The sequence below is a fragment of the Mya arenaria genome, chromosome 3, assembly GCF_026914265.1.
Source record: "Mya arenaria isolate MELC-2E11 chromosome 3, ASM2691426v1".
NCBI classification, from domain to species: domain Eukaryota; kingdom Metazoa; phylum Mollusca; class Bivalvia; order Myida; family Myidae; genus Mya; species Mya arenaria.
The window spans coordinates 81,452,189-81,477,203 of NC_069124.1; the positions used below are offsets into that span (position 1 = coordinate 81,452,189).

General features: G+C 33.3%; 1 protein-coding gene across 7 annotated transcripts; it reads right to left on the reverse strand.

Annotated features, from left to right (window-relative positions):
• Positions 1–823: 823 nt before the first annotated feature.
• LOC128227940 (ceramide glucosyltransferase-like) lies at positions 824–24,338 on the reverse strand. 7 transcript variants are annotated; one of them, XM_052938902.1, is made up of 11 exons: positions 24,210–24,338; positions 16,426–16,767; positions 16,024–16,148; positions 14,978–15,119; positions 14,371–14,473; positions 13,382–13,483; positions 13,073–13,188; positions 9,322–9,500; positions 8,955–9,041; positions 7,789–7,993; positions 824–6,968 (listed from the first exon to the last, which is right to left on the reverse strand). In XM_052938902.1, exons 3-11 carry the CDS (start codon positions 16,143–16,145, stop codon positions 6,774–6,776), a joined length of 1,251 nt encoding a protein of 416 aa, XP_052794862.1. In that variant the 5' UTR covers positions 16,146–16,148; positions 16,426–16,767; positions 24,210–24,338; the 3' UTR covers positions 824–6,773. The 7 variants fall into 7 exon arrangements, with proteins under 7 accessions (XP_052794862.1, XP_052794867.1, XP_052794861.1 ...); XM_052938907.1 differs by lacking the exon at positions 24,210–24,338 and adding an exon at positions 19,312–19,468 and having other exon boundaries at positions 7,801–7,993; XM_052938901.1 differs by lacking the exon at positions 24,210–24,338 and adding an exon at positions 19,312–19,468.
• Between the last annotated feature and the right edge of the window lie 677 nt (positions 24,339–25,015).

The window sequence follows — 25,015 nt, forward strand, 5'->3', positions numbered from 1 at the left end:
TGAATATAGAGAACGATGATTTACCGCTTTTTTTACTCTATACACGTTCATTATACATCGAATAAATAGAAGCAAGAAAACCAAAATTTACATACGGTAACGTTGTTTAAACGTCTGTTACTCACTCACACTCCCTCCCTCACAGTATAAACAGATCTCATTTTGTGACGTTTTCAAAATTGCCCGGGGTGAGCAAGGTCAATTCGCAGCTTATCCTCTATTACAGATAATATTCCCCAACTTCAAGGGAAGTTAGGGTTGGTCATCATGAAGATATGTTATACAACCAAGACTATCTGTCAATATAGGCCCAAATACTAATGGCTATCTAACGAGGTATTTGTTCACGGACATTTGTCACGTAGCTGTGACAACTCTTGTTAAATAGACGTTTAGGGTTTTGGGTCACCAGACGAAGATTATAAAACGAGCTTGGTTTCCTTTTTGGGTGGTTATTTCTGTATCGAGTTACTAGTATATGTGAAGTTCGTTTATCGATGTAAGTTACACCCCCCCCCCAACCTCCTTGGGGGAGCAATGAGATGGGTTTCCACCACACATTGGCTATATTGTGGGCATAGGGACATCACCTACTCCACTAATCAGTTATTACCAGAATGCATACTACCAGCACAAATGTCATGTCCTTACCTGGTTTCTGTTTTGCATGTATAAGCAAACTTGGATGGGTGTTACTTCCATGCCAGAAACACACATACACCAGTAACAGTGGACGGTATGGCCATCTTAGATAGGAATAATACTTGACAAAATATATCTTGCTATTGCCATCTTTACCAGGAATGTTCAAAAAACAAATCCAGTTGTTTTACTTTTATTACGAAAGTACTTTCATATAGCTTGGATGGATTTGGTTCTTTGGCTGTTAACCAAAATAGGCCACTTTTACGTGTATGGTACATATCTTAACAAAAGATTACAGTGGTTTTTAATACAAATATAATATGATTTATTTATATAAATACCTATTTAAAATAGTATGCATGTGCAGAGCAAATAACACATATAGCCACACCTATTTAATGATTTGTTCCAAGACTATTGAATGTTGCAGAGAAAAATTGGAGCAAGCCAGCAGAATCAAATTTCATCAATATTTGAAAATCATGAACAATTACAACATCATTCAACCTTCGAAGAAAAAGTTAAAGGCAATACCCACTAAATATAGTGATTTTATACATGTTTTAGGGGTTGCTTTACACTAAATATGTTCACAAGAAAGCACTGTTTGGCATCTTTCAATTGATGCAGGAAAAAATAGGCAAACTTGCTATAAAAAAGAATTAAAATAGGTTTTTGTATTTTTTGAAAAAGGTGCATAAATTTGTAAAACAAACATCATTTTGGTGTGGCCTTTAGTTTTTCTTGCAAATGTTGTAACAATATTGGTATGATATTTATTTAGATTAGTTTCTTTTCAAGCATTTCTCAATATTCATTCATTCCCTAATCCACAGCATCATTGCCTGGCAACAATTTAAGTTTGAAAATTATGGCTGTCTGAAAAATATAAAAACAAAGTAAATACAGCTCAATAGTCAACATGTTCCACATTTGGAATACTGACAACTAATTCAACAAAATACCTTAAATATTAAGTTTACAGTTCATACCCTGCGAATAAAAGTATTCATTTTGTGAAGTTCTATGATGCAAATTGTATGTGAATGAAAAGGAAGTCAGGAACTATTTAAATAGGAAATCTTAGTAAGTGATAGTAATAATAATAAAATTTAAGTTATGCAGATGTATGAATATTTGTTCTGACATTTGAAATTAAAGTTATTGCCAGGTGTTCATGATTCTAATGCTAAACATTATAAATAAAATATCAAGAAATAAACTGTATTTGAACACATTTTACTAAAAAAAAAAAAAATCAAATAACAGTGCTTAACCACCAAAGGTCTCATAACTACCTAAAACACAGCTAATAGAAAATAGAGAAAGGGGAAAACATTTATGTTTATTCTACAGTCACCACCAACAATAGGCCGCTATTGAGAAATAAAAATATAAATGTAAATAACATGTCGGGTTGCTCAGTAGTATATCTTCATTATCTAATATGTGAAGTCTCAATATATGGACATAAAGTTATAATACAATAAATATACATTAGTTTTTTTGTGTATAGGCTATTGTTTATTGGAAGTCTCTATGAAAAAAAAAATCAAGTCATTAGTGCAGCCAGACAAATGATTCATTTTTAAATAGACCTTCAATTGGCTGAAATTATTGTGTTACTGACAAAGCCCCAGTTAGTTACCATCATCCATGGTATTTTACATGATTATTCATCCTCTCACAAAAAGTACCTTTGTCCTTCCTACAGAACTGTTATATTTCCAGTGCAAAATTCCTTTTTAATCACCTGGTTGAATGATATTCATTACTCACAGTAGATAATTTGACAAGCTACATGTATAAGGTTTCACTTTCAATGTTCACGAATCGAACTTTAAGTACAGCCAATGAAACATAGATCTATCAGTATGAATGTCATCCCATTGGTCAAAATTGATTACAACCATAACGTAATTGAGTGGCTGCTTTCAATATTTGACATGCTGAGTGCAACAAGACGAGTAAGACACTTAATTTTCACATGTAATAGTTTCCATGACATTATCCTGCTTCTCCAAGATATAAAATTGTCTCTTAAAACCACAGGTACTTAACAGCTACATTGTAACATAGAAAGACAAAACAGGAACATGACTATTATGTGATAACAAATGAAGACACATGGTTAAATGTTGGTAAATTATTAAAACTGCATTTACCAGCTTTTGTGTTACTATAAGCTTTCAGACAAGGACTCAGATTAGTTTTAAATTACCATACAGATTCAGCTACTTGAGAATTGACAATACAAGCTTAAATAATAGATCAGGAAGTCCCAGAAATGACTGTGGAATCTCAATCATTTAAAATGTTGTGAAATCATATAACTCAGCATATAACTTGTTAGATATTGTTTCATTTAAACATATACATATAATTTTTAAACATTACGTAATAAATACATACATATATAATAAATACCTCCGACCAATTTTAAAACAATATCAATATATATGAAATTTCAATCACAACCATCAAGACACAACAACATCACATTAGCAGTAAAGTAAAATGGAATGTTACAGATATAATGGTCCTTTTCATCTTCCTGAGCATGTTAAAAATAACTTTTATTCTATAAAGCTCTCATTATTCAACAGTAGTATAACTAAATAAATGTAATAATCCTACCGTGTCAACAAACTTGAATGCTTGAAGACATTTAAACGTTTTATATGAATGTTGTCTAGATTTGTTATTCTATCAATTAAGAGTATAAAGATGGCATATATTGCCAGAGGATGAATCTGTGTGGTGATTTTTAAATGTTCATTTTTCCATTACATACTAAATGGCTAAAATTAACTAAGGAAATATTAACATGTTAAGACATATATGTGTATTAAGTACTACAACTGACAGGGCCAATAACTATACGGAGATATGAACAATATCTCACTTCATGGCATTATTATACATGGTAACACAATAATGAACAGTTTTAAAGAAGCCATTCAATTTCATTGTAACAGATTATTTTTTTAAATAACATGAATAATTCTTTTGAAATCTTTTTTCAAAATTCATTTTGTACTAAAAATGCAACTTCATATACAAAAAAATACTCATGTTTTAGAACAAAATAGAGTCACAGTTTTAGAACATTTTTTATAACAGGTATGATGGGTGATTCTCCGGTCTAATAATAATTATAATTATATCTTCCGTCACCACTAGTATTAATGAAGTGATTTCAACCAACTTCTATTTCCTGGGTACATAACACAACCTTCATGTATGGTTGTGTCTTAAATGGACTTTTACATCTTCAAACTAGAGATTCCAAAATGAACAGACAGGCTTGATGCCATGGTAACAGATGGCATCTTGTAACAAGTACAGCAAGCAACATATTGCACATAATATACATTACATCCCTGCCCTGCACACAGATAACAATCAAGTGCAGGTAAAGTGGGTCACAACGATATCACCGTATCATGTGTGGGTTAAGGCGATACTATTCTATCATGTGTGGGTAATGACAATATAGCCTTATCATGTGGGTTATGACAATCTCACCTTGTCATGTGGATCAAGGCAATACCACCTTATTATCTGGGTTAAGGTGATATCATCCTATCATGTGTGGGTAAAGGGGATATCATCCTATAATGTGTGGGTAAAGGCAATATCACCTTATCATGTGGGTAAAGGTGATACCACCTTATCATGTGGTTAAAGGCGATATCATCCTATCATGTTAGGGTAAAGGCAATATCATCCTATAATGTGTGGGTAAAGGGAATATCACCCTGTATTGTGTGGCTAAAGGGAATATCACCCTATCATGTTGGAGTTAAAACAATATCACCTTATCATGTGGGATAATGGCGATATCATCCTATCATGTGTGGGTAAAGGCGATATCACTCTATATTGTATGGGTAAGGGGAATATCACCCTATCATGTGGGTTCAAGGCGATATCATCCTATCATGAGAGGGTAAATGCGATATTACGCAATCGTGTGTGGGTAAAGAAAATATTACGCTATCATGTGTGGGTAAAGACAATATTACGCTATCATGTGTGGGTGAAGACAATATCACCCTATCATGTGTGAGTGAAGACAATATCACCCTATATTTTGTGGGTAAAGGCTATATCATCCTATATTGTGGAAGAACTATCATGTGCAGGTAAAGTCAATATCAATCATCTATAAATAACTGGGAAAGCTATGTCATTTTAATAAATTATCAGCTCTGTGTTTAGTATAAGCACATTTGGTATATTGCTTTATAAATAACTATGGAGCCCCTAACCTGTGTGCGTACAACAACAAAAAAGCAACAGACAAATTATAATAATTCTTTGTGTCAAAAATCCAATTGAAAGTTATAATTGCAAAAAAAAACCAGTCAACTTTGTCTCACATGACCAATGCATTTTTACAATTTCTTGTTCTCCATACATAACAGACAAGTTAATGATACCCAAGTCTACATATTTTGTCATACTACCACTTCCAACACTACCTAAAAGAACCGTTCAATAACCTAAGTATTCAAACAGTATTCTAGATGTTCATTATCCATTCATGCATGTAAAAAAATCTAATTTAGGGGGATTCATTCTCCAGGGGCTGATTCATAATGCATCTTAGTGACTATTTTCAACATAGTGAAAATTTGCCTTTTTCTAAGTTGAATTTAAAGAAAACTAACAATGTTTCTACACCAACGATATGAAAATACTGCAAAAATGTTCTAAAGAATATATGCATATGAATAAATTTGATGAGAAGTAGAGGGTATTAAAATAATCATTTTCAAAAGTTACGAAATGTTCACCAAGTTGAACCTCAATTCACTGCTATGCTTTATGAGTAAAGTCCCACGTATGAAATTCCATCACATACCCGGTATTTAATATCTGTATAACATGATTAAAAATATAATTATTTTTTATATGTACTGCATTCCCTTTAAGTCAAGGAAGCACTCGCTTAATAAACAGGCATGTAATGACATATGAAATATGTTAATATTTACAGAGTTACACAAGTAGGTCAAAGATGCTACCATTGCCAATGAAAATGGTATGTTAGTATATTACTAGATGCTTCAGAAGCTGTTAAAAACACCTGAATTATATTTGGCTATGCTTTGGTTTGACTGTTCACTGAACAAAGTGGCTATTAAAGTTTTAACATTGAGGAATGGTGAAATCTTATTTCTTCATGATGATTTAAAGTGAGCCCTATAGGGAAAGCTTATGCCCTAGTATGTTTAAAATTCAAGAAAATATATTTTGAAATTCTAAAAAAAATGGATTATGCTCCAATAGAATGTTTAAGTATTATAAAATACAATTAACATTGCTGTAAGATATAGTTATAGCCATGCCAAATTCAGTCAAGGCAATAAAGAATGCCCCTTTCAGACAAAAAGATCAAATTATGCAACTGACACGATTCTAACATCCTCCTTACAAGCATGGTTAAAGTTCAAGGTGGATATACAAATATTTCCTCTTGTATAAATACCAACAACCTTTCAAATAATCAAACACTGAGTTACAGTTTGTACTGCATTATATTATATAAAAAAAATATTCTGACACACAAAGTCATGCATTTGGCCCCACAAAGTATAAATATTGTAAAATCATATTATCCAACAGGTATATAAAGCATTTACAAAATATACTACAGTTTTGATGTTGATAAATATATATATATATATATATATGTGTATACAAATGTAAGTAAAACAAAGAGCCCCTTAATTAATATGGTAAAAAGAGTGATAAAGCAAAACTTCCATTATGCTTAATATACATGAAAAACTGGTTGGTCAAGATCTGGTTTTGAGTCATTCAAATTGCATAATGTAATTAAAAGCGAACAAAGCATTAATGACAGGACAGAACATCTTTCATATTTAGTCCATATATATCAAAACATACAACATATGTTAAATAACAAACATTATGTTAGCAGTTGACCATAGAAAATACAACTAAAAGATCAAATTCTGCACCTATTTACAACACAGCAATGAAGCAATGAAAATATGTCTTTTAAACTATGGTTAAGTATACATGTATAACTGATTGATGGATAAAATGGGTGACCTTGGCCTTAATTGGTAAAACTGATATGTCTGATGATTATGCTACAACTTGACTTTGCCCTTATCATGTGTGTTTAACAGTTCTGTATGTCCCCCGAGGGAAAGTTTATAAGTGTGTTTTCCCCATTTGATGCGGCGCGGTGAGATGAGAGCCACAAAGAAAACCCAGACAGCTAGGACCTCACGCAGGATCCATACTATGGTATACTGCAGCTTGGAGAAAGGTAATGGGCCATGCTGAAATACACAAAACACAGCGTTTCAGCCATAAACCTATAATAATTACATTTTCTGGAAATATGAAACTAGTAAGGTATTCCATGTTCACTGTGCACCAACGATAAAAACAAACCACTTCAATACTGTCAGAGTTATTTCATGTTGCCACATGCACTTCAAATTCACATTATATTTGCATCTGCTAAAACCTCTGTGTTTTATGCAGTAGCAGCACATCAGGGGAGAGAATTGGCTTGAAAATCATCTAGCTGTTTTGTATCGTTTTATTATTAACTTAAGACGGTTGAAATTTGTACTTAAATAACTTAATATGTGGATGAGCATTGACTATGAAATATCACTATAATATATTTTACTGCTTGTACATATGGGCATATAATATGTACTTGAAATGAACTCTTAATTCTGAAACATCAATTAGTATAACAAAAATGCATTTAAACATTTTCAATAAATCACACCGAGAATAAATCATTTACAGAGAATGAAACTTTAAAGTCTTTCTGAAAAATGAAAATATTAACTCTTTCTTTGTTCAATTTGAATGTTGTTCTAAAAGGAAATGAAACATTAAAATTAAAGCCTTCTTTATGATCGTACATCAAACATTTATAATTAAAAGATCAAACAATTGCAACTATGAATCACTTTCAAAATATCACATGATATTACTTCTTAAAAGAAATATGAACATAACTGTATATTGAAAGGAATTAAAGCATATAGAAAATAAATAATAATAATAATAAAGAAAATATACAATATGTATGATTACACTTGTGACAAAATAAAATTTTGTTTACTAAAAAATAAATACCTTTGATTTTACCTGTATCAATCTGAGAAGCAAGTGATCAGATATTAGCCAGAGGCAGAAATGGACAGCGAAGAAGATGTATGGGTTGATGCCAAGGAAGTGGTAGAATGCCCAGGCTGCATACAAGCCCAGGGGGATACACTCCGTCATGGGCTCCAGGAAGCCACTCACCAGAGGCATCATGTTCAACCGTAGTCGCAACCACCTAAAGGTAGAACATCATATTTCAACTTATATTGCTTGGTGGAGGGAAATCCTCCTGTGGTTACCTTTATTATTATGTTAGTTATGGATATTATGTTTCAAAAGTTTATTGTACGAAAGGCCTCTGACCCGTACACAAACACAAGAGCATACATAAATGATACAAACGTGATAGAAAGTGACAATGACATGTAATGATATCAAACTTAAACTTCCATAAAATAGTTTCTTTCTTTAAATGCATAATATATAAACATTGTCACATCACATATGATTAAAGCATTTGTACTAGACATTAAAGTATAAAAAATTTCTAAACTTGATAGTATTTTACAATATAAACATTCATCAACAAAAAATGGAATTCATATTCAATATTGGTATTTTTTGTCACTATTATGCCTGTGTAGGCAAACCTTATGGGCAAACAAGGAATGCTAAAAATGACACAATGCCACAAAACTATGTTTTTCAATCAGCACATTAAAAGTTTTTAATATCTCAATAAAAACAGTGATCTACACCTTGTTCCAAGCCCTTATAAGTTAAATCACGTTGCATCATTCGTAACAAAAGTTGTTGAGCCAAAACTGTTTTCCAATTATCTGTCAATTGACCATAATCCAATCCCAGGGTATGTAACCATGTTTCACAAGTGCCTCCTATATACTAAGTTTCATATAACTACATGTTATTTTTAACTCATATAGTTAACCTTTTTTGTCTATAACTATTAGCATTAACCTTGATTTTTCTATTTCTAGTAACAGCAACCTTGAACTTACGGTTTTGAGGGGAAACCACCAAAATCATATAAACAGGATTTTTCTTGGAAAATGCACTTACTACAGTACAGTTGATTTATAAATTTTCTGAGTTTTAAATACCAGGTTATTACAAAGAATTAAATTCATGGGTGATAAATGTATCATCCACCCCACCGCTTGATCAAGAGTACATACCTGACCATGCGGTTCTTATAACCAACTACTGCTGACTGGGCGAGGTTTTGTTGAGCCGGATAAGAGGACATCACCAGTCTGTGACCCCTGTGAGTGGACAGATAGAGAAATTTAGTGTAGTAGACTACCATTTGATAAGAGCAAAAGGCTTGAACTATTATAAATCACATGACACTGAATGATTCCTTAGCCTTAAGTTATTCATTGTACAAGTATATTAAGTTGACAATTTGTTTAATGATTGGATAAGCAGTTTTACATTCAGTAAGATATCTATGGACCTTATTAGTTTAAAAATTCCAAACTGTTGAAATGAATTGATATATTGCACGAGACATTTACACACAAAGGATTCAAGGCCACTTACTTCTCATGTAAAGCGTGTGTCAGGTAGAAGTCCTCTGCCAGATATTTGCCGAACCAGTTAAGACCGTGCAGCTCATCAAGGGCTGATTTCTTGAACATGTACGACATTCCCGTACAGCAACAGAGGCCCAGGATATTGAACGCAAGGTAGTAGCGGGCAAACGCTCCACCAAAATACGTCTGTTGAAGATAATGTTTCGTATGAGTAAAGTTTTATTTTTATCATAATACTTTAGACAGTGTAAAAAAATCAGATTTAATGCATTGGCCTGATTTCATATATTCTTACGTAAATTACCAGAAAAAAATACAAGCCTGACACTATATGTTTCAGAGGAATATTGATACATGTTCTGCTAGCCTGAAAACAGTTTCACCAGGTTTCTACCCTCAGGCTAGTGCAAATTCATTGTCGATGTTTAACATACATATTAAGTGTGTATACAGATGCATATACTTTAATTGCTGGACAGAAATGGCATTAAAACAGGCTGTGAAATGAAAATGACAAAAGAATTTTCATAAACAAAACAACTAAAAGTATTATGCACACGATAAGACTCCCGGTGAACAACCTGCAGCAATTTGTACACTGTACATCAGGAAAACCCTCAGTTGACCCCTGCCTTTGGGGGAGTTTACAGAACAGAACCAGGGCTTTTTCGGTAACCAGATTGTCATGTGCAATCTAAATAATGGTTTGAAAGTTTGGGCTGACAATAATTTAGGAGTGATATCTAAAATAACAAGAGCTGTCACAGAGACAGCGCGCTCGACTATTCCGCCGCTTTTCAGTGTAAGGATTGAAAAGTTTTGGCGAAACATGCATGGATCACTGTTAGATTAGATTTCAATGCAATACATGATGTGTAGAGGTATTAACATAAATGTGGTTACATGCAAAATTTTAACCAGAATTTTCAAGTGCAATAATAAAGGGCCATTATTTGCAAAACACAGTTATCTAGATTATTCAATTAGGTTGGGTGGTTGAATACCATTGTATAAAGTCTCAATGCAATACATCAAGCAGTTGCTTAGATATTATCCTATGTGTGCTAACATTCAAGACCTTAACCAGAATTTCTAAGTCCCATAATAAAGGGGCAAAAATTGTATAATATGAAAGATAGAGTTATCTTACTTTATTAAATAAGAAGGTTAAATGGTTGGGAGCCTGTGTGTGAAGTTTCAATGCAATACATGATGTATTTGCTGAAGCATTGACTTAAAAGTGGTTACATGCAAAACCTTAACCAGAATTTATATGTTGAATAAAAAGGGGCCATTATTTGAATTTAATGCAAACTAGAATTATCTTACATGGTTATTTAAGTAGATTGGATGGTTGAGTACCATTTTATAAAGTCTCAAAGCAATTCATCCAGTAGTTGCTGAGATATTAACCTATGTGTGCTTGCACACAAAACCTTAACCAGAATTTCTAAGTCAAATACAAAAGGCCTATTATTTGCATTAAATGCAAACTAGAGTTATCTTACTTGGTTATTTAAGTAGATTGGATGGTTGAGTACCATTTTATAAAGTATCAAGGCAATTATCCAGTAGTTGCTGAGATATTAACCTATGTGTGCTTGCACACAAAACCTTAACCAGAATTTCTAAGTCAAATAATAAAGGCCTATTATTTGCATTAAATGCAAACAAGAGTTATCTAACTTGGTAAATTAAGTAGGTTGGATGGTTGAGTACCATTGTATCAAGTCTCAATGCAATACTTCAAGCAGTTGCTGAGATATTAACCTATGTGTGCTTGCACGCAAAACCTTACCAGAATTTCTAAGTCAAATAACAAAGGCCTATTATTTGCATTAAATGCAAACTAGAGTTATCTAACTTGGTTAATTGAGTAGGTTGGATGGTTGAGTACCATTGTATCAAGTCTCAATGCAATACCTCAAGTAGTTGCTGAGATATTAACCTATGTGTGCTTGCACACAAAACCTTAACCAAGGGGTCTTTTCCTTCAAGTGACTTAATGTAATTAACAAAAAATAATGAAGTTTATCATAAAATGAAACAATGAAATATCCATTCTTTTATATCATTATAGTGATAACATTTGATAACTTTAACGTAAGTGCTGTCATGGCATAATTTGTAGGCAACTTTCTATATACAGGTTTATATGACTTAAAAATAAAAGTTTACAAAGGTCTCTGTAAACGTCGATTAAGTGATGTCCGTTATTTGTTACTTATAATAAAGGTATAAAAGTGATGGTTTCATTGACACACTTAAGCTGACACCAAATTTGAGCCAATTAAAATAAACCTGGCCTCCGTTTTTATTTGATATATTGATGCAATTTGACAGTGGATTGATAATGATGATGTATACACAAGTCATTAGGATATATTTTGAAAGCACATTTAGGTGAATTTACCTGCATGGGTAATGCATATATGAGAATGATAACGAATCAGCTGAGAATCACTCCTACACACCACTCTTAAAGCTGCACTCTCACAGATTGAACGTTTCGACAACTTCTTTATTTTTTTCTTGGAACAAGCAAATTTTTGCGAAAATCCATGGAAACAAGTTATATAAAACTGCTGACCGTAGATCACAGATTTTTATAAGTTAAAAACCTGATGTTTTATGCATTTTTCTTAAACTGTTAGTAACGGTTTAAGCCATAAAACATTATTTTTTTGTAACAGAAATATGAAATCTACAATCTGGTTTTTGTCAGCAAGCTTATATCATTGGTTTGCAGATATTTATGCAAAAATTTGCTCTTTCCAAGACAAAAAAGTTGTAAAAATGGTATATCTGTTGCAGTGCAGCTATAACCAGGCTTTATTCATTAAAAGCACTGGAGATAAAAATTGAATTAATAAAACTTTATCAGTAGTGAAATAAATCATCAGTGATTTTAAATTGCAAGAAAATGTTTAGGTGAAACTGTTGCTATGGTAACCCTATCAATATGAGACTTGTTTCCTTATTTTATCAAATCCAATTTACTGTCAAAGTAAAACTATTACAGAATTTGTTTTTCCCTGAGATAAGAAAGCTTTCAATAATATAAACATGTTTCATCTCTCATACTCTCCATCCTTTCAAAGCAGACAAAGCATTTCTAGAGATGTAACAGAAGACTTCTGCAGATATTCATCTACAAATTAAGATTTCTGGGTTGATATTTGTCTTATTTTGTTCAAACTGAGTATCTGAGTAGATATCTCGGCATGCTTGCTTAATTCCAGTTCAGAGTTAGATAGTTCAAATATCAAAAAAGGTGATCTAGTCTTAAATGAAAATTGCAGAGATGCATTTCCCTGTAACCGTAAAACATTCACGCCCATCATAATGAAAACTTTTTTCAACAGAGATGACTAAACCTTTCAGTTACATAACAAAATGCACCTTTATTCTCAAGGTGCCGACATCATGCACCTCTATCCTTCAGGTGCCGACATCATGCACCTCTATCCTTCAGGTGCCGACATCATGCACCATTATCCTTCAGGTGCCGACATCATGCACCATTATCCTTCAGGTGCCGACATCATGCACCATTATCCTTCAGGTGCCGACATCATGCACCTTTATCCTTCAGGTGCCGACATCATGCACCATTATCCTTCAGGTGCTGACCTTCTTTCAAGCACCTTTTTTACAGTAACTTTATCTCTATCTACATGTTCAAGTAACTTCTGGGACAGTGCCAAACCTGCAGGAGCAAACTTAATACATGTTTTTATTAACTTAAGTGCACATACCTTCTCTAGCGTCTGAGCGAAGCCCTTCTGGTCAGTGGTAAAGGGCATCTGGTGACAGAGGGCCACATTTGGTTTCTGCAGCTTACATGCCATGTCCATCATGATATCCGTACTCCCTGTGGGGAGATCATATAACTTTGTCAACAACTTGCCTCAATTTTTAGTAACAACTTTGAAGACGTGTACACTTGAGGAAAAGATTACTGATTTTCTTGCAAAAATGAAACATTCACCAAAAAACACCCCCTTGAACATTTTCAGAGTATGACATTGCTCAATTTTGTAGCAGCTATTTTTTTATGTTTGTACCTTTAATCCTACTTGTGCTGATCCAGACATACTCATACTTGGCATGGTCGTAGGCGGGGGCCATGTTGTGCACCATGGGGTTGATGATGCCGTCCTTTCCACCTGTACATACACACACAATTTTGGTCATGCAGTTTACGTTATTGCTTAACATACAACAACATCAAAGAAGATTTAATTATGCAATGCTGACAGTCTACTAAAACCAATCTAATACAACTTGAATACACTGCATTTTATCTGTTTTATAAATGAATATGATATTATATCAATTTAATGTAGTCATTTATAGATAAAGACTACATTTTTCTTGAGTTATTATAATTATTCACAAATATGTAGCAGTTGGCGTATAATTTTGATCAGGAGGGTTGTGGATAGAGTGACTGCTTGGAGCCTTGATGTAAAGGACAACATTCAACAACTAGTGTGTGTTTAAAGCTGCACTCTCACAGATTTACCGTTTTTACAACTTTTTTATTTTTTGTCTTGGAATGAGCAATTTTTTGCGTAAATATCTGCAAACCAACAATAAAAGATTGCTGACAAAAGATCAAATCGCAGATTTTCATATTTCCGTGCGAAAATTAATGTTTTATGGCTTAAACTGTTACTACAGTTTAAGAAAAATGCATAAAACATCAATTTTTGAACTTCTATATGAAAATCTGCGATCTGAATTTTTGACAGCACTCTTATATCACTGGTTTGCAGATATTTACGCAAAAAATTGCTCATTCTAGGACAAAAAATAAAAAAGTTATCAAAACGGTAAATCTGTGAGAGTGCAGCTTTAAGGGAAATATCTTTATTACCCTACCTATTATGCTACTTATTGCTTGGTAATGCCCACACATACTTGGTTGGACTTAATGTATAGACGAAAACAAATAAAACACTCTCCATCATGGTACAACTTAATATAATTCATTGCGTTAGACATATTAATGTTGTTGTGATTAGAGATCTATACTCAACCCTGTACTCACCTATAAAGAGTGAGCAGTCAACCTTGGGGTACTTTTCCTTGAGTTTATATACAAGATTGATGGCGGGATCGTGGTCATCCTGCACACAACACAGCAGCTCAAACTGGAAAACATAGTGGACATGAACTTATTAAGGAATATGTGGGGGTTATAATTCTACGTTCAAATTTGGTCAGGGTTAAAATTGGTTTCAATTTAGTCTTTATTATATAGCTATCAATGTTTAATAACAAAAAACTGCCTTGACAGCATCTTAAAAAAGATGTTTAGTAACTTCAATTTGATTATCAAGTTCCAATTGACACTAGATTTTAATTGAATTTGTTCGATTTTTCTGCATCCTATATATAAATAACAAGAGCTTTTTTACCACAAATCATTCAAAGTAGCAAAACAAGGAAATTATGCTTAGTTCCTAACATGTTTATGTGTCATAAGTTGATGAATGAGGTAATGCAATATTTACAAGAAAACACCTTGAAGATCTTTACACTTCCCTATGAAGCACACCATTTATATACATGCAACATGAACAGACCATCCTTATAGGTCAGAGTACATTATGAAATGTTCACACACAAAGAAATGTTCACACACAAAAACAAACCTTTGGATATGAAATGCTAAAGTGGCTTTCGAGGTTGATTTCCAACAAGGGATCAATTCCCATCAGGGGCTTGATGATGGACACGCCGGGAACATTGTCTGAGATCAGGGCTGTGTCTTCCTTCTTGAAGAGGATAAATCTCCTGAAACCCACAAACCATCCAGTTACAAGTGAAATATAAAACAACATTAATCAGCATGGTCATTTGGGGAATAGGAGACTAATGTATTTTAAGATTGACATTCACATCTAGGTAAACTTTTAAATTCCTCTGTTATCGAGTTACATGCAAAGTTAAACAACAAAGATGAACATAGGATCATGGAGTAAAATGTATTGTTTCATCTTCAGTCACAGGTGAACTGTGTTTGTAAAAGTAATACAAATATCATTTTACATGTACAGTCATTAAGATTTTATCAGTTGTTTAGTTCAAGAAAATATAGGTTGCATTTCAAATTAAAACTCTTAAAATCTAAATAACCCAGGCCAACCAATAGCCTCAGTAAATATCATTCATGAATAATTAACATTTATGAAGTTGCCTTTGAAAAGAATGCACTTACTTTTTAAGGCATGTAATAATTAACATGAGCTGCCATTGTGCAGTTTTCCCTATATGTATCTTGTTTCGGGAAGTTTTGTGAACAATGTCAGATCAGAGAAATATCAAAGCCAGTTAGAATAGTTCATGTCTTGAGTGAAACAAATTTAAGGGAATGAAAACAAACAGGACCAACACAATGCCTGTTTTTTTTCATAGATAATAATAATATATTTATTTGAAAACCTTAAAACGCAATTTCTTGAATATTGGGTGTATAATTCATGTTGTTATCTTTTTACACTCAGAAATGAAACTTTCCATTGCTTCAGGCTTATTATAACATTGAATCTGGACTATCATAAGCTGTGTTTTTTCTGGCACTAAATTACAGAGCTTAATTCAAAAATCCTCATTTGGACTCTCAAAATGAAAACCCCTTCTGGCTTCTGGAGACCAAGGGAACAGATTCAATTTTGATAGGTATAAACTCTTAACATACCCGCCTATCTGTGACACAATGATGAAGAAAGTGGACATGGCATAGAGGACGAGCGCTATCACGCCCAGGAAGAACACGATGTACGACCATGTTTGCTCATCCAGCAGGCTGTATAGGCCCATTGTCTACAAAACATAATTATAATAGTAAACACATATTACATGTCAATAACAAAATAGACTACATCAATATATATGGGTCATCTTATCAACGTGTTCACCACTATATATCGTAAGATCAGAAATTCCTTTGAATCCTTAGCAAGTTTAATGATTTTTAAAAATAAATAAATGTGTTTTAACAATAATATTACCACTGTCAACATATGATCAACGATTGAAAAAAAGCTTAAAAATTAACTACAAATAAGTACAAAGTTTCAATGGTAAAAACACCACCAACCTGAACAGTCTGTGTGAGGCTATTTCAAACTCCAATGTGAAAGATCAGAATCAGCCTCTACAACTGCATTATAATGCCTGGTGGTAACTCTTCTGATTATTTCAATATCTCCTCTATATATTTCGTAACTTATGTATATCCAAATTTGGCAACTTTGTTCCCTGAAGGTGACTTGACGTTGAGGTTGAAATGTTCCTGTGAGACCGGAGGGCACTGTGTCTTTTATTTTTATTCAGGCTCTAGCCATGTGATTTGTTCCAATGAAATGGAGGGTGGAGCACTACAAGCTGTCTTACTCTTGCTTCTGTCTCTAGCCTTTTGATTGCCAATACCTTCCAGCCTCTGTGTTAAAGGAGAGATAAACAGTGAGTGATACTGAGTGCAGGAAAATCTGTAATTTGTTATGCCTGCTACAAACACTAACTAAAACAACACCATCTTTGCAGTGGCAAGTAATGTCAATAAGGTACATGTATTTGCCTCAACAGACCCATTATGGTAGACAAATACAGTTAAATTATACAGAGAAACAGCTACTCTGTCATCTCAAATTCATTTTAAAACAAATAGATGCATTTATAATCATTTTACATACACCTGTAAAATCATTCAATTGTCTATATATTACATAAACTAGTTGATTTTTCCATTCTGGTAATATACATTGGCTAAACCATGAATATTGATACAGAACATTTGTATATTTAAATGTGTGTTCAGTATCAAAAAGAAGACAATATAAACAGTATCACATTATTTTCTCCCAAAACCTGTTTATTTTTTTAATAATTTTTATATATATCATGCTGCTAATTAAGCCACCTTCCTTCATTTCTAAATGCTTTGGGTGATGTTAGGTCTCTCAAGTCCTTTGACTTACAAAGTGTAAGAAACAGCATTTCAAACATGTTAGCCGTATCTTAAAATTTGAAAACCTGGATCATATTTTACGAAAAACAAATCAGATTTGAAAACGCCAATAAACCCATTAAATGATCAATGAATTCAATATTACTACAGACCTTAAAATTGTGAAACTCACTAGAGAAGCTCATTAAAAATTCATGCTCAGCAATAAAGGACTGCCATCATCCACATGATTTGACTAAAGACATTGTTATACTTCTAGGTTGTTGCATGCTAAACTATCATCTTACACCTAATTTCGCTGACAAAATATCTATTGCACAGCTAGACACAAGGGAAGCAGTGAAAAGCCTAAGAAATTTTACAACAAGTCTTAGTATTGAATTATGTTCAATTTGACTATATGTCGCACTCCCTAGTAAACATTGGGCCCATTGTTCGATACTTTGTAAAAGTTATCAACATGATAAACGACATTGTAGTTAACATTTAAATGTGAAATCTTTAATGCTGCGTTAATACATTTAAAAAAACCAACAACTTCAACAGAGACACCCTACAGTCATCCAAATATTGTTAGGAACATTGCAGATCACAGGTGACTATCCCCTGAGCAGTAACAATTTGAAAGTTAACAACAATGTTGTTTATCATGTTGTAAACGTTAACAAAGTTCTGAACAATCGGCACATTTACAGAAATGATGTATTTTACAACTGCTTCAGTGTCAATTTCTCTGATCTAACTATATTATCAATACAATAAGCATGTACACATAAACAGTTATCAATTTAGTAAAACCATGAAATATTTCATCTTTTAACTTAATAGCTATGGTAAATGCTTATGGTAAAGAATAATCAAATTACTTACAAAACCCCAAATGTGTTTTTTATTATCTGACTGAATCCAAAATTGTAACTACTACTACACTGCACATATTTTATATACTATCAGATCAGTGTGAACAACAAATTTACAAACTTCCTGGATAAGTGTCCTGACTTGCAAAATCCACAAAATGACAACAATAAGTAATCCCTTTGAGATTAATCAATAATTACATTCTTCTTGGACTTAAGACAGACATTGATATTCATGTAAATATTTTGTAATTAAAGAAAATCTCACTAAATCTCACCAAATTAAGCCTAAAATACCCTACAGGTTAATCCCAAAATATTCAAGTTGAAACATAATATTGAAAGATATTTAATATGCATGAAAGCATACATTTCTTGTGTGGTAAGTTATTTCATGAAAAGAACATTCATGAGTAATGGAATTTTTTGTGCATAATTTTATCAAATTTAATTCTAAATATTCATGTATTCTTTAATTTAATAAAGATGTTAAACTACCAGTGAACATATATACAAGGACTTTTTGTCACTAGAAGCAAAAATATACCAAAAAGATATTGATTTTGAAATTTTGTAAACAGTCTTTCTACTAATACACTTAAAATCAATTTTATTGATCTGGAAGGCTAGCACAATCATAATAAAGATTTTGTGGGAAATTGCCAATAATGGCTTAACATATTTATTTTAACCATTTCATCTCCAAGTACCGCTCCATTGAGAAAGTAAACACTCCTATAATTACCAATATTGGAATTGTAAATTCAGATGAAATCCATTAATAAATCAAGACTGGTCTTGCATATGAATTACAAAAGAACACTTTTATCAATATTTATCAGCGAAATTGGCTTGGCAATTCTCTGCCAAAAGTGGACACTGATTATTTTTTATATTACAGCAAAACTATTTCGTGACCAATCCTATTCCAAAGAATAAATAATGACAAATAGTAGCACATGCATTAATCATTGGTTTATGACTCTGTTTAACAATACTATTCATTTTAAAACTTCAAACTGACAACTTGATATTTATCTATTTGAGTGACATAATCATGGCAAGCCAAGCAGTTAGTAAGTTGAAATTAAGTAAACTATTTTTAAAATACATGTCCAAGAGCTTGAATTCTGAAGTGAGAAATCCTATTCAATACCTGTACATTGACTGACCATGTGTTATATGCCAGTTCTTCCTTTTCCTTTTGTTCTTATCCAATATGCACATATGTTATACAGCTCATTTGATAAATCCTTCTTACATTCCTTTAAGGCTGTAGTAATTAGAACATTTGTCACACAAATACAGTAGCAAATATATCTACACTAATGCATGTGAGTCATGGACAGAGGATCAATCATTAATTGCTAAAAATAGGGACAGCATGAACTGCTGCCCAGAATTCAATACCTACCTGTCCCAATATTTGCAATTATTGATCAGTCTTTGAATGTGGCATACCCAGCTTAGAGAACTGAATGAATATGAGATGGGCATTCAAGCCTTATATGTGGCCACTAGCTTCACCTATGGCGCTGTTTTAAAAGACAAAATCACCACCTTAAAACATATCATTGAAGAGTCAGTGAGTGGCTTACATTTAAGTCATCAGTGACATTCCTCAGCCTTTCATGTTCAGATCAATACAAGCTGCGAAATGATTCAATGGATTCATAAAATCATATTTATATGGGTCCGGGCATTTTCATTTCTGTCTAAAGTAACATGGTAATATACAGTCTACAATTTATTGAAACCTCACCCTACAGTACTTTATAACAGCAAATACCCTCGACCAAACAATGATACTATACAGCTGTTTCGTTGACTTCACAATTTTTTTTGACAAAATTAGAAGAATGGAATATCCTCTTCAGCTGTATATTTTTGAAATAACACTTTCATGTCACTATCACTGTAAAATCTTCACACAGATTGTCAATTGTATTTTTTGGCTACAAATTAATGTTGTTACATTTAATTTTAATAAAAGCATAAAAATTGTTCTGTATTATAAATATATACATTTGAAATTTTGAATTTACATCCTCTATAGAAAGTCCGACATGTATAAAATTTCGAGTAGTTTTCATATACATGTATGCACATTTTAAAAAAAAAAGTGTTGAGATGTCAACAGATCATGCAAGGAAAAACAACATTTGTAAGTTCAATTAAGTTCAAAGATTAATTCGATTCAGTACATTCTTTAAATTAATAGAATGTAGTTAATGTTTTTTAAGCTTACAGGTGTAACCAGGTGTTAAATTATAGGTAGTGCGAGTGTTTCTCAGGCGTGTATGTTCCGTTATGTATGATTAGCTCGAGTGTGAATACTTTTTATCCTGTCATGGCAGTGGACACTTTTTACTAACATAATTGTTATATTCACGGTCTATGCACAATTTATTAAATCCTTTGTCCCTTTCCTTTTTTCTTTATGTCATTCCTCATTTGCTTCTCGTTAGAGAAAGATTGTAATTCTAGACTCAAAACTACATTTGACTTTATTATACAAACATCATAGCTGTCCTGGTAAGCTTCTTTATCTTCTCATTTGTCTTAATTTCTATTTTGCATGTCGTTCGTAATTGTTTATTTTAATATGTATTTTGTATTTGTGATTTATTCTCTTTATAATGTCTCTAAAATAATCTTTTGTTTGTTATAGGTTTTTTTCCTCCATATATGAATAAAATAAATATCGAACCCATCAATCAAAATTAAATAAATAGCCCAAAGGTTACACAGGGTACTATACATACAAGATATATGATGACACAGCTATACAATTAAAGTCAAGATCAATAACACCTGCATCATAATTCAGGAAAGAGTTATGGAACATGTTCATCATTATTTTCACTAAAGACTTATATAATCCAGATCCAAATCAGGGCTTTTTCTGCCCATTTTGGGAAAAAGACCCTAGACATTTTGGGAAATTTTGCGTCGTGAAAATGCGGAAATTGGGAAATTTTACAGTGAAAAGAAAAAGCTGTCTAGTCTCCTGCGAATTAGGAAATGATTTAATATTAGTTTATTTTCCCTTTAAAAGACCCCAAAAATATCAATCCTTGGGGTGTAAATATCTGTTGCAATAAATCATGACAGATAATATTTCATATCTCTGAATGTGATGAAAATCAATGATTTCTGAGTTCAATTACCAAAAAAAATTCACATCACATAATTTATAAGGATGTTGAAAATGAACCAGTACAGGTAAAAAGAATTTTCCCAATATCTTATATTTTGCTTTGGGAATGGGTCCGATAGTCGGACCCGTGGGTACTATAGAAAAAGCCCTGCAAATGAAGGAAGAAGTTGGTAAACGAGGGCCTGGTATCCGTTCATCATTATTTTCACTAAAGACTATCCAGATCCAAATGAAGGAAGAAGTTGGTAAACGAGGGCCTAGTATCCCTTTGGTGATGTGGATAAATAGAAACAGCTGCCCTGTTAGATCAGTTGGAAGAGCGCTGTGTAAGTGTGTTTCATTTAGATTTAGGGTTCCAAATCAGGCACACTTTTACTGGTTTACTGTGTCTTTAATATTTATTGTTTAACAGGGCAGCAGGCTGCAACAGCCATGTGAAAATGGGCTTTCAGAAAAACTTTTGTTATTAAGACATTTTTGTGTATCCTGAAATGCCACAACTCTCAACTGTGAAAAAAAAACAACAACTAAAAACAATATAGTATATAGTAAACACAGCCAATAATACAGTTTGTTATGAACACAGTCTTTTTTAAAAATGTCAACACTGTTTACACCATGCAAATTACATATGCTTCTTATACAATAAAATCATTGTTATTGCATGCCAATGTGCTGAATAAATGTTCATATAATAAATGTTTAAATGCAATCTTAGGATGTCCAAATGCTTAGACCTATTGAGCTTCAGGGGGACTTTGCCCCCTCTTTACCCCCACAAGCGCCCTGCCCTTGACCCTAAAGCCCGGACAGTAAAGTGGCGTCAACTTTTCAGAACCCTGAAACCTCTTAACAGGTCCATATATTTTGTCAATAAAATAACAATTTGCTAAAATCTCATGCTTTATGTACAGCAGTATTTTATAATGGTTAGCACGACAATGTGCTAATTAAATGAAATTTAAGGCTCTTAAAATGCTTAAACCCCATGAGCTTCAGGAGGCTTCGCCCCCCTCTGAACCCCCATAAGGGCGCTGCACTGGACCCGTAAGGGGGCCTTTTGCGGCCCCCTTTACCCCCCGCGAAAAAGTGGCGACAACTTTTTAGAACCCAGGGGGAACCCTGCGGCACTGACTAGCTTCTGCCTTTCTGTTTGCAGACAAACATCATAACGGGAGGGCACTAGCATCTGCCTATCTTTTCATTGCTAATATTTTATTTCATTTCAATCAGTGTGTTTTCCACTTCAAATAGTTGGCTAGGGCCCAGGGGCTGCAGGTAAACAATTTCAAAAACAAAACCTCTTGGATATTTTATGCTAGGGCAGCTTGTATAATCCAAAAAACATATCAGCAAATACAAGAATCAGAGGAAAGATGAATTAGAGACTTTGCTCACATTTCTGACCAAAAAATATGGAAAATAATGTTCCATGAATGTTGCATCAACATCATGGAATACTTTGTCACAGTAAAATAGGCTTTAAAAGCCACTTCAACCAATTTGAAACCCTTTGAATATACTTCTGATAGCCACTGCAATCTCAATTTGTTTTTTGCTGTTTACCAGTCCTGCAGCTAGTAACTTCATTGATCAACTGTTCAAGTTTCAAGGCATTGTTGATAGTTTTCACCAACTTACAATTTGTTGTAAAATGTTGACAAAAATATTTGGATAATTCTGCAAATGAGAGCAGTTCAATTGATATTCTTTGCAAAAGCAGTCGAGGAACATCAAATAAATGTAGATGATTGTTACGGAAATGCAAGACCAGTTTGACTTTTATCGTTGTGTATGTGCTATTATGATCACTATTCTAACATCTGTGACGCATCAGTTTCTATTTAAAAATATAAAATGGGTACCAAAAATGAAAAATGGATTTGGATGCCTTTTTTCACTGATTTTTGTTGTCGTTTTTTTTGGCGAGATAAACAAAACCTTTTAGAGCCTAACCAAGACTTAGTAAAAAAACAAGCAGAAGGTTATCAGTTAGCGCAGTGGATAGCGCACTCGCTTCTCACCAAGGCGACCTGGGTTGAATTCCCGGCCTGGGTGCATGTGATTTTGGATGGTGGTCACCAAGTCGGACAAGTGGATTTTTTTCTACGGGTTTTCCAGTTTCCCCCTCAACACAAGACCACACTCTCGTGCAACATGGTGCCAACGACAGTGATTAATATAAGATGCAATAGCTTGTTTCACAATCGTTGTGAAATTAAATAAGTTTAAAACTAAGATGTCTTTAAAATCAAGTACTAGCAGAATATCAATAAGGTGTAACCAAGAATGGCAGGCCTGCAATTTCCAAATATAGAGGCAATGGTGAAGGTCATGCAGTTTTTGGAGTTTATGTATAATTTCATACAAAGACAAGTTTTTATTTTTTTGGCATTATTTGTCAATAAAGTATCAAAAAATATTCTGAACTGATTGAAGAGCGTTGATCTTCTCAACACAAATGCAAAGTTAATAATTGACTTTTTAATGTTAACATCATAACACAAATACCATGAAAGCAACAGCGACGCGACTCAATACAGATCCGATTATGTCCGAAAAAAACCCACATCCGAACATCGTTTTCTATCCACAACAAGACATTTTAGGAATTATGTTGGTCAAACACATTTCCTTGCCTTAATTAGTGTTACTAACAAGACAGCCCTTCTCAAGTTATGGTATGTCATTGACATGATGTTATGAAAAAAGCTTAAAATTGTTGAATTAGTCGTAGACAAGCGTCAGCGACCACCTGTTTTTATTTCTCACCTGAAAGTTTTGTATTTCCAAATGACGCTGAAGCCTTCTGTGATTACCACTATGCAGTCTATGCAGTCAATGTCAATATAAAAACGAACACTTAGTCATAATAAAACGGGTATTTGACTTACCTTCCTTGCGTATATTAATCACTCGATTATAAATCGCTCACACACAATACAAAATGTCTTATAATATTCATTTCCATAAAACAGGCCACCGGAACAGAACTGTCGCACAAACCGGCTCTGTGATTGGTCACTTACCTAAGTTAGTCATTCAGGTGTGACATATTTATTGTAAAAGACCGTTTCTTTCCGTACCAATATCCACAAAAGTACGCGTTGCATTTTGTTAATTGCACTTACTGAGAGGTTTGCTCAATTGTAATTAGTGGCGTAGCTAGCCCTCTATTCATGTGTGAACTTATTATTGTGCTATGGTGGTCTGGGGGCATGCCCCTCCTACTCACCGCTGAAATTTCTAAAAACAATGGTGCATTCTGGGGAGCTTCATTTAGTCATGGAAAATGGACAGTTATAGGATAATAAATCAACAAATAAACCCTTTGCTCGGCAGTGTTTGTTTGTATAAAATAGCAACTATGTTAATAACACTCAGATTGTCTTACAGAAGTCTGATTTTCGGTCCTTTTTGCCATTGACTTGTATAATAACATGTTCAATGGCAATGACCATATGTCTGTAACAGCAAGGTAGGACTTCAAGTACGAATACTCTTACTTTGGCTGAATAATTATTTTTGTCAGAATCATGTGGATTCAGCCGCGAACTCGCGTACGTATAGGCAGCTTTGCGCCTGGCACATTCATTCTTCTTTCTTTTTAAAACACAAACAAAAAACAATGGAATTTGGACAGAAATTTAGTTTGTTGATTGTGGAGCTTTATTTCAACGCGCTCTGCTTGTTCTTTTCA

Excerpts from the sequence above, each read along its gene's own strand:
- LOC128227940 (XM_052938902.1), bottom strand. The coding sequence starts at position 16,145 with ATGGGCCTATACAGCCTGCTGGATGAGCAAACATGGTCGTACATCGTG. Across the intron at positions 13,189-13,381 it reads CAGCACAAGTAGGATTAAAG|GGAGTACGGATATCATGATG; the intron begins GTACAAACATAA and ends ATCTCCCCACAG. Across the intron at positions 6,969-7,788 it reads TGATACAGGTAAAATCAAAG|CATGGCCCATTACCTTTCTC; the intron begins GTATTTATTTTT and ends TGTGTATTTCAG.